Source organism: Mobula birostris, chromosome 11 (genome assembly GCF_030028105.1).
Source record: "Mobula birostris isolate sMobBir1 chromosome 11, sMobBir1.hap1, whole genome shotgun sequence".
NCBI classification, from domain to species: Eukaryota; Metazoa; Chordata; class Chondrichthyes; order Myliobatiformes; family Myliobatidae; genus Mobula; species Mobula birostris.
Window position 1 is genome coordinate 40,873,757 of NC_092380.1, and position 10,979 is coordinate 40,884,735.

The following is a 10,979-nucleotide window of genomic DNA, read 5'->3' on the forward strand; positions in this document are numbered from 1 at the left end:
ATCCTCCACCTCCTCCTCTCTGTTACAGCCAGGAAATTCTATCCCAACCCTTCTCCCCGCAGCCCCTCTACCCAACTTTGTCCCTTCTCCCCTGTTCCTCCAAGCCCTTGTTCCCCACTCCCCCATCCTCCAGTCTTTCTTCCTCTCTCCCCTCTACCTCCCATTCCTTTCCCCTCTCCCCCTTCCTCCCATTCCTTTCCCCTCTCCCCCTTCCTCCCATTCCTTTCCCCTCTCCTCTCTTCCTCGCAGTCCTTTCCCCTCTCCTCTCTTCTTCCCAGTCCTTTCCCCTCTCCCCACTTCCTCCCAGTCCTTTCCTCTCTCCCCTCTTCCTCCCAGTCCTTTCCCCTCTCCCCTCTTCCTCCCAGTCCTTTCCCCTCTCCCCTTCCTCCCAGTCCTTTCCCCTCTCCCCTCTTCCTCCCAGTCCTTTCCCCTCTCCCTCTTCCTCCCATTCCTTTCCCCTCTCCTCTCTTCCTCCCAGTCCTTTCCCCTCTCCTCTCTTCCTTCCAGTCCTTTCCCCTCTCCCTCTTCCTCCCAGTCCTTTCCCCTCTCCCCTCTTCCTCCCAGTCCTTTCCCCTCTCCCCCTTCCTCCCAGTCCTTTCCCCTCTCCCCTCTTCCTCCCAGTCCTTTCCCCTCTCCCCCTTCCTCCCAGTCCTTTCCCCTCTCCCCTCTTCCTCCCAGTCCTTTCCCCTCTCCCCCTTCCTCCCAGTCCTTTCCCCTCTCCCCCTTCCTCCCAGTCCTTTCCCCTCTCCTCTCTTCCTCCCAGTCCTTTCCCCTCTCCCCTCTTCCTCCCAGTCCTTTCCCCTCTCCCCCTTCCTCCCAGTCCTTTCCCCTCTCCCCCTTCCTCCCAGTCCTTTCCCCTCTCCTCTCTTCCTCCCAGTCCTTTCCCCTCTCCCCTCTTCCTCCCAGTCCTTTCCCCCTCCCCTCTTCCTCCCAGTCCTTTCCCCTCTCCTCTCTTCCTCCCAGTCCTTTCCCCTCTCCCCTCTTCCTCCCAGTCCCTTCCCCTCTACCTCCCAGTCCTTTCCCCTCTCCCCTCTTCCTCCCATTCCTTTCCCCTCTCCCCTCACCACTAGCCCATCTCTATTTCCCACAGCTCTCTTGCTGACCTGCCTTGGTAGTTGGACCCTTGCGCCCTCCCTGTACAGTATCTTCCACAGGAAATTGTCTTGCGGTGTAGATTCCGCAATGTGTGTAACTGACAGATATGAGATTCTGCAGATTTGTGTAACAGAGCTTCCTGATCTTTTTCCTCAGGCAGTCCCATGGGCTCGAGAGTTTGGTACAAGGACGAAACCTGTTCCGGTTTTGTGGGATCGGAGGTGATTGATGAGCCCAGTGTAAGAAGGCCAGAGTCGGCCACAGGTGGGTTCTGGGATGCTGGTGGTGAGACAGGCAGCTGGGGAGTTTGTGACGTAGTGTGCATCTTCCATTGTTTATTCTGTGCCCTCTGACGTATCGACTTCGTACTCAATACTGTCTCCAATTAATCCTTTTTCAGAGAGTATGGGCCAGAAAGATCCAAGTTCCATTTTCTTCCAAGAAGCATAGAGGGCAGTTTTGAATGTTTTCAATCCTGCTGGTTATCACTAAAGTAAATAGGGTTTTGTAATTAGTTATAGATCGATTATAGTCACACAGCTCTTTAGCTCGGTGCATCTGTGCTGATTTTCAAACTGATTCCATTTCTAGCACTTGGTCCATAGCTGTCCATGCTTTCATGATTCAAGTGCTTGTCTGGAGTCTCGGCCCCCACCACTCCTCAGGCAGTGTTTCAGATTCGAAACACCCTCTGGAAGAGAAAGATCTTCCTCACATCCCTTCTAAACCTTAAACCCATGTCCTCTTGTTATAGACATTTCTACTAAGGGAAAAAGTTTCTTTCCATGCCTTTCCAGTCTCCACCTCAAGGCAATGAACATAGAAACATAGAAAACCTACAGCACAATACAGGCCCTTCGGCCCACAAAGCTGTGCTGAACATGTCCCTACCTTAGAACTACCTAGGCTTTACCCATTGCCCTCTATTTTTCTAAGCTCCATGTGGCCATCCAGGAGACTCTTAAAAGACCCTATCGTTCCCGCCTCCACCACCGTCGCCGGCAGCCCATTCCACGCACTCACCACTCTCTGCGTAAAAAACTTACTTCTGATATCTCCTCTGTACCTACTTCCAAGAACATTAAAATTATGCCCTCATTTGCTAGCCATTTCAGCCCTGGGGAAAACCCTCTGACTATCCACACGATCAATGCCTCTCAATATCTTGTACACCTCTATCAGGTCAACTCTCACACTCCGTCGCTCCAAGGAGAAAAGGCCGAGTTCACTCAACCTGTTCTCATAAGGCATGCTCCCCAATCCAGGCAACATCCTTGTAAATCTCCTCTGCACCCTTGCTATGGTTTCCACATCCTTCCGGTAGTGAGGTGACCAGAATTGAGCACAGTACTCCAAGTGGGGTCTGACCAGGGTCCTGTATAGCTGTAACATTATCTCTTGGCTCTTGAACTCAATTCCATGGTTGAAGAAGGACAATACACCGTATGCCTTCTTAACCACAGAGTCAACCTGCACAGCAGCTTTGAGTGTTCTATGGACTCAGACCTCAAGGTCCCTCCACACTGCCAAGAGTCTCATCATTAATACTATATTCTGCCATCATATTTGACCTAGCAAAATGAACCATTTCACACTTATCTGGGTTAAACTCCATCGGCCACTTCTCGGCCCAGTTTTGCATCCTAGCGATGTCTCACAGCCCTCCACACTATCCACAACACCTCCAACCTTTGTGTCATCAGCAAATTTACTAGCCCATCCCTCCACTTCCTCATCCAGGTCATTTTTAAAAAATCACAAAGAGTAGGGGTCCCAGAACAGATCCCTGAGGCACACCACTGGTCACTGACCTCCATGCAGAATAGGACCCGTCTACAACCACTCTTTGCCTTTTGTGGGCAAGCCAGTTCCGGATCCACAAAGCAATGTCCCCTTGGATCCCATGCTTCCTTACTTTCTCAATAAGCCCTGCATGGAGTACCTTATCAAATGTCTGCTAAAATCCATATACACTACATCTATGGCTCTACCTTCATCAATGTGTTTAGTCACATCCTCAAAAAAATTCAATCAGGCTCATAAGGCACGACCTGCCTTTGACAAAGCCATGCTGACTATTCCTAATCATATCATGCCTCTCCAAATGTCCATAAATCCTGCCTCTCAGGATCTTCTCCATCAACTTACCAACCACTAAAGTAAAACTCATTGGTCTATAATTTCCTGGGCTAACTCTACTCCCTTTCTTGAATAAGGGAACAATGTCTGCAACCCTCCAATCCTCTGGAACTTCTCCTGTCCCATTGATGATGCAAGGATCATTGCCAGAGACTCAGCAATCTCCTCCCTCGTCTCCCACAGTAGACTGGAGTATATCTCGTCCGATCCCGGTGACTTATCCAACTTAATGCTTTCTAAAACCTCCAGCACATCCTCTTTATTAATGCCTAAAGGTCAAGCAATTCAGTCCACTGTAAGTCATCCCTACTATGGCCAAGGTCCTTTTCCATAGTGAATACTGAAGCAAAGTATTCATTAAGTACTTCTGCTATCTCCTCCGGTTCCATACACACTTTTCCACTGCCACACTTGGTTGGTCCTATTCTCTCATGTCTTATCCTCTTGCTCTTCACATACTTGTAGAATGCCTTGGGGTTTTCCTTAATCCTGCTTGCCAAGGCCTTCTCACGGCCCCTTCTGGCTCTCCTAATTTCATTCTTAAGCTCCTTCCTGCTAGCCTTATAATTTCCTAGATCTCGATCATTACCTAGTTTTTTGAACTTTTCGTAAGCTTTTCTTTTCTTCTTGACTGGATTTTCTACAGCCTTTGTACACCATGGTTCCTGTACGCCACCATCCTTTTCCTGTCTCATTGGAACGTACCTATGCAGAACACCACACAAATCTCCCCTGAACATTTGCCACATTTTTGCTGTACATTTCCCTGAGAACATCACCTCCCAATTTATGCTTCCAAGCCTGATAGCTTCATATTTCCCCTTACTCTAATTAAACATTTTCCTGACTTGTCTGCTCCTATCCCTCTCCAATGCTATGGTAAAGGAGATAGAATTGTGATCACTATCTCCAAAATGCTCTCCCATTGAGAGACCTGACACCTGACCAGGTTCATTTCCCAATATCAGATCAAGCCTCTCCTTTTGTAGGCTTATCTACATAGTATGTCAGGAAACCTTCCTGAACACACCCAACAAACTCCACCCCATCTAAACCCCTTGCTTTAGGGGGATGCCAATCAATATTGGGGAAATTAAAATCTCCCATCACGACAGCCCTGTTATTATTGCACCATTCCAGAATCTGTTTCCCTATCTGCTCCTCAATGTCCCTGTTACTATTGGGTGGTCTATAAAAAACACCCAGTAGAGTTATTGACCTCTTCCTGTTCCTAACTTCCACCCACAGAGACTCCGTAGACAATCCTTCCATGACTTTCCTCCTTTTCTGCTGCTGTGACACTATCTCTGATCAACAGTGCCACCCTCCCACCTATTTTGCCTCCCTCCCTGTCCTTTCTGAAACATCTAAAGCCTGGCACTCTAAGTAACCATTCCTGCCCCTGAACAATCCAAGTCTCTGTAATGGCCACAACATCATAGCTCCAAGTACTGATCCATGCTCCAATCTCATCCGCTTTGTTCATGATACTCCTTGCATTAAAATAGGCACATTTCAGACAATTAGTCTGAGCACATCCCTTCTCTATCACCTGCCTATCCTCCCTCTCACACTGCCTACAAGCTTTCTCTATTTGTGAGCCAACCGCCCCTTCCTCTGTCTCTTCAGTTTGGTTCCCACCCCCCAGCAATTCTGGTTTAAACTCTCCCCAATTGCCTTAGGAAACCTCCCTGCCAGGATATTGGTCCCCCTAGGATTCAAGTGCAACCCGTCCTTTTTGTACAGGTCACACCTGCCCAAAGAGGTTCCAATGATCCAGAAATCTGAATCCGTGTCCCCTGCTCCAATTCCTCAGCCACACATTTATCATCCATCTCACTCTATTCCTATACTCACTGTCACGTGGCACAGGCAGTAATCCCGAAATTACTACCTTTGAGGTCCTGCTTCTCAGCTTCTTTCCTAACTCCCTGTCGTCTGCTTTCAGGACATCCTCCCTTTTCCTGCCTATGTCATTGGTACCAATATGTACCATGACCTCTGGTTGTTCACTTTCCCACTTCAGGATATCGTGGACGCGATCCGACACATCCCGGACCCTGGCACCTGGTAGGCAAACTACCATCTGTGTTTCTTTCCTGCGTCCACAGAATCGATGTCTGACCCCCTAACTCTCAAGTTCCCTATCACTGCTGCCATCCTTTTCCTTTCCCTACCCTTCTGAGCCACAGGGCCAGACTCTGTGCCAGAGGCGCGGCCACTGTTGCTTCCCCCAGGTAGGCCGTCCCCCCAAACAGTACTCAAACAGGACACAAATTCCACACCACCGTGCCTGAGTTATAGCATCATTCTCCTTAATGAATACAAGATCAGAATCAGAATCCGGATCGGGTATAATATCACTAATATACACTCAGTGACCATTGCGTGTATTTTTGTGGTCTTCTGCTGCTAGCCAATTCACTTCAAGGTTCAATGTGTTGTTATTTGAGATGCATGTCTGTGCACAACTGCTGTAGTGCATGGTTATTTGAGTTACTAGCCCCTTATTCTCAGTTTGAACCATTCTCCTCTGACCTCTCTCATTAACAAGGCATTATCACCAACAGAACTACCTTTCACTGGATGTTTTTTTTGTATTTTATCCCCATTATCTGTAAATCCTATTGTGCATGAAAATTCCAGGAGATAAGCAATTTCTGAGTTACTCAAACCACCCTGCCTGGCACCAACAATCATTCCACAGTCAAAGTCAATTAGATCACATTTCTTCCTCATTCTGATGTTTGGTTTGATCTGAACAACTGAACCTCTGTACTATTTCTGCATGTTTTTATGCATTGAGTTGCTGCCACATGATTGGCTGATTAGCTACTTCCATTAACGAGCGAGCATACAGGTGTACCTAATAAAGTGGCCACCGAGTGCAGAGGCTGCGGGTATACTGTTTCACTTTTGTTCTTGCACTTCTTTACTTCCTGCCATTCTGCCCAGAGTCAGTGCTGTCTCTCAGAGCATTTCCATCAATTATTGATCAGTGACTTATTGTCCTATATATTATTATAATTCTCTTCTCTAATATGTTTTTCTTAGCTGGGGAACGTCTACACATCAGGGAGACAACCTGCCTGCCCCAGAGCAATGAGAAAGATGAGATGTGTATGGGATCTGACATGTCATCAAGGTGAACTGAGAGCCTCGGAAAACCCAGTGCCCACACTGTACTGACATACAGTCCAGCACCCACACTGTACTTACACTCAGCCCAGTGCCCACACTGTACCGACACTCAGTCCAGTGTCAACACTGTGCGGTCACTCAGTCCAGTACCCACACTGTACTTACACTCAGTCTAGTGGCCATACTGAATGGCATTCAGTCCAGTGGCAACACTGTACCGACAGTCAGTCCAGTGGCCACACTGTACCTACACTCAGCCCAGTGCCCACACTGTACCGTCACTCAGTCCAGTGTCCACACTGCGCGATCACTCAGTCCAGTACCCACACTGTACCTACACTCAGTCCAGTACCCACACTGTACTTACACTCAGTCCAGTACCCACACTGTACCAACACTCAGTCCAGTGCCCACACTGTACCGACACTCAGCCCAGTACCCACACTGTACCGACACTCAGCCCAGTGCCCACACTGTACTGACACTCAGCCCAGTACCCACACTGTACCGACACTCAGCCCAGTGCCCACACTGTACCGACACTCAGCCCAGTGCCCACACTGTACCGACACTCAGCCCAGTGCCCACACTGTACCGTCACTCAGCCCAGTGCCCACACTGTACCGACACTCAGCCCAGTACCCACACTGTACCGACACTCAGCCCAGTGCCCACACTGCGCGATCACTCAGTCCAGTACCCACACTGTACCGACACTCAGCCCAGTACCCACACTGTACCTACACTCAGCCCAGTACCCACACTGTACCGACACTCAGTCCAGTACCCACACTGTACCGACACTCAACCCAGTACCCACACTGTACTGACACTCAGCCCAGTACCCACACTGTACCGTCACTCAGTCCAGTACCCACACTGTACCTACACTCAGTCCAGTACCCACACTGTACCTACACTCAGTCCAGTACCCACACTGTACCGACACTCAGCCCAGTACCCACACTGTACCGTCACTCAGTCCAGTACCCACACTGTACCTACACTCAGTCCAGTACCCACACTGTACCGACACTCAGCCCAGTACCCACACTGTACCGACACTCAGCCCAGTACCCACACTAGCCCAGTATCCACGGCGACCGTCGAGATGTTCTGGGACCGTTGGGCTCCGCGGGGTGTAAATGCCATCATTGATGAGGATGGCAATATATTGGTTTAACATGTATTGTCTGTTTGTAGTGTAGTAAATGTGTTAGTCACTGGGCTTGTAAATATTGTATAGCACCGACATTTGCAATAAAGAATTTTGTAAAAAAAACTGTACCGACACTCAGTCCAGTGCCCACACTGTACCGACACTCAGCCCAGTGCCCACACTGTACCTACACTCAGTCCAGTGCCCACACTGTACCGACACTCAGCCCAGTGCCCACACTGTACCGACACTCAGCCCAGTGCCCACACTGTACCGACACTCAGCCCAGTGCCCACACTGTACCGTCACTCAGCCCAGTGCCCACACTGTACCGACACTCAGCCCAGTGCCCACACTGTACCGTCACTCAGCCCAGTGCCCACACTGTACCGACACTCAGCCCAGTGCCCACACTGTACCGTCACTCAGCCCAGTGCCCACACTGTACCGACACTCAGCCCAGTGCCCACACTATACCGACACTCAGTCCAATGCCCACACTGTACCGACACTCAGTCCAGTACCCACGCTATACCGTCACTCAGTCCAATGCCCACACTGTACCGACACTCAGCCCAGTGCCCACGCTATACCGACACTCAGCCCAGCACTCACACTGTACCAGCACTCAGTCCAATGCCCACATTGTGTGTGGTCACTCAGTCCAGTACCCACACAGTATCAACACTCAGGCCAGTGCCCAGACTGCATGCTGTCATCCTCTGCAGAGTCCTTGATGTGCCTGGTGTAGTACTTTCTTCTATTAATCTCGGTTTCTGTCTGTATACAGGAAGTATATCAAAGCTTTGCCTGATGTCAGCAAGTCTCCGAAAATGGTTCAGAGTAGCAGTGGATCAAGGGTGCGCAAGACTGAGAAGGGGAAGCAGGCACCACCAGTCATGCTCAAGATGGCAACAGCTTCCCTGGTCAGCCTGGACACTGTGCAGGAGCAGAATGAGTAAGTCATCTCGGAGGCAGGTGTTGTTTGTGTCAGGACATTGGGAGCTCCCTGCCCCAGGTGGAACTGGGCTCAGCTCACCTGAAGGTGGGTGAGGATGGGGAGGAGAGCTGAGGGTTTGCACCTCTCAACATCCTGTTTTTTTGGCTGGCTTACTCAGAGTTTCTTGCCAGTGGGAGTGATTTCTCTCCATTCCTGCATTTAATCCTTAATCCTTTAATCCTAATCACAGCATCTCAACCTGCTCTATTTAAGAGAATACAGGCTATGTTAATACGACCTGTCCTTGAACCCTAAATGTGTGTGCTCCTGCTTTAATTTGTAATACATCTGCTCCAAATCTTGTGCATCCTTGTACGATAACTTACACCCGTTCTGAGATGTTGGCACGAGATTCTGTAGATACTGCATATCTACAAAATGCCGGACGGTGTCAGCAGGTGAGGCTGCATCGATGGAAGAAAACCAACAGTTGATGTTTCAGGCCGGGATTTGATGCCCGAAATATCAACTGTTCATTTCCCGCCATAGATTCTGGCTGACCTGTTCTTTTTGTGTGTGTGCGTGTGTGCGTGTGTGTGTGTGTGCGTGTGTGCGTGTGTGTGTGTGTGTGTGCGTGTGTGTGTGCGTGTGTGTGTGTGTGCGTGCGTGTGTGTGTGTGTGTGCGTGCGTGTGTGTGTGTGTCTGTGTGTGTGTGTCTGTGCAACTTTCCAGTTTTGTAAAATTGTACTTTTTTTTCTTCAGCACCAATTTTTGTTGTATTTTGAACTGGGATATCATCTCTTGGTCCTCCAACTCATATTCTCTCATCCTTCAGCATCCATCTTGAACCTAACTGGGCCTGCTGACACCTGCCCACTTTATGTTCCATTGGCCATCACTGGAAGCTATAGCAGGAGGAGGAGGGAGGGCTATCAAGCAACAAACGTATCCAGGAGCCCTGAGGGCTAAGGACTGTCTCCTGAGAAACAGACTACCCATTGTTACACAGCAGTATCCTGGTTCCTGAGCTGCTGTGAGCAGCCAAGGCTCAGATACAGCTGGGCAGGATACCAGGAGGGACTAAGATCAAACCTCAACAAGCCCCATTTTTCTGGTTTACGTTAGGATGCTAAAATGCTATAATGTGTGTGTTTGAGATGAAATGGCAGACAGGGATGAAGAGGGGCTTTTGGGAGGGGAAGAGGCTGAAGAGAATTTGAGGGAATGTGGGTAGCACCCTATACCTTTCTTCCTAGGCATTGTATTCCTCGGTTTCTGACCCTGACCATAGACTGTATCGTCTGTCTCTGCGCTGTATTATCCTACATCAATCCCAAATCCCTACGCCTAGACAGTAGCCGACAGTAAATGCTGAACGGTACTTTGCAATGATCCTAATCCTAATCCGAAATGCCTATCCTTAGACAGCGTCCTACTTTAAAGACTAGTCCCTGCCCCTTGCATGTATCCCAACCTCTGTCCAAAAACCTTATCCCTGGACTGTATCCTGCATCATATCCCAGTCTCTGTTTTCAGACTGTGACGAGGAGGAAGCCCGTTACTGGACTGCAGTATAAAGTATCCTGTCTAAATTTGGATTATTACCTTTCAAGTTTGCATGGTATTGGCACACTACTGTTCTCTTATGTACAATAACAAGGGTATCTTGTGACACTTTGACAGAGGTGTGAACAATACTGAGGATGGGATCTCCAAGGTCCCAACTTCACTTGACTCCTGTCCATCAGCATCTCAAGCCATCAACCCTGCAGTGAATTGCAAGAAGATCAAAGCACAGAGACTCCTAAAACTGATGGTCGGGGCCAACAAACTCTTGCTACCCAAAGTTGTGAGTGGGACAACAGTGGCAATGCACAATCCCAGCAGAGGACCTTCGAGTACAAGACAGCCTCTGGACTCCACTGCTACAGACAGTGCAGATGGACACAGGCAGGCAACCAGCAGGAAGCCACCAGAAATGCAGGAAGAGGACTCAGAGTGTGATAAACAACAGAATGTGGAGTGAAATTTGCATGTGGAAACCCCCAAAGACCAGTTGTCCATCGCATGCCTGTGGCAGGACAACCAGCAGCAAACAAACTTGGCAAAGCTATCCAGCACTAGTGGTGCCACTTAACCATTGGGTCAGTTTTCCCAATCCCACTGGAAACACTCTGCTCCTATTTTCCACCGATATATCTTTGGAAGGAATATACTCTTATGGTCAATGTTAAATTGATTCTATTTTTATATCTGATTTGTTCTTATTTGTGTATGGTATGTGTGCAGTTTACACAGTAAATGAAAACTTAATTCTGTAAACCTTTCATTACTCATTTACTCTAGTACCACTCAGGGTCTAACAAAGATTACAATAGTAAGGATCTCCATGGTTGGGGTCGGCCTTGGATGTTGTATCTCAGCTGTCTATGTGATACTCAGTATGATATGGAGAGCAAGCTGTTGCCCGAGCAACGTGCCCCACCTCTCCAGGCAGCTGATGAA

At 48.9% G+C, this 10,979-nt stretch overlaps 1 protein-coding gene across 2 annotated transcripts in view; it reads left to right on the forward strand.

Moving 5' to 3' along the window:
• LOC140205486 (cytosolic carboxypeptidase 2-like) overlaps positions 1–10,764 on the forward strand; it is a 110,661-nt gene extending 99,897 nt beyond the window's left edge. For both annotated transcript variants that reach the window (XM_072273098.1, XM_072273099.1), the window contains exons 19-22: positions 1,252–1,359; positions 6,289–6,379; positions 8,325–8,492; positions 10,158–10,764. In XM_072273098.1, the coding sequence (XP_072129199.1) occupies positions 1,252–1,359; positions 6,289–6,379; positions 8,325–8,492; positions 10,158–10,500 (710 nt within the window). In that variant the 3' untranslated portion in view covers positions 10,501–10,764. The remainder of the gene's footprint in view (positions 1–1,251; positions 1,360–6,288; positions 6,380–8,324; positions 8,493–10,157) is intronic.
• Positions 10,765–10,979: the final 215 nt, after the last annotated feature.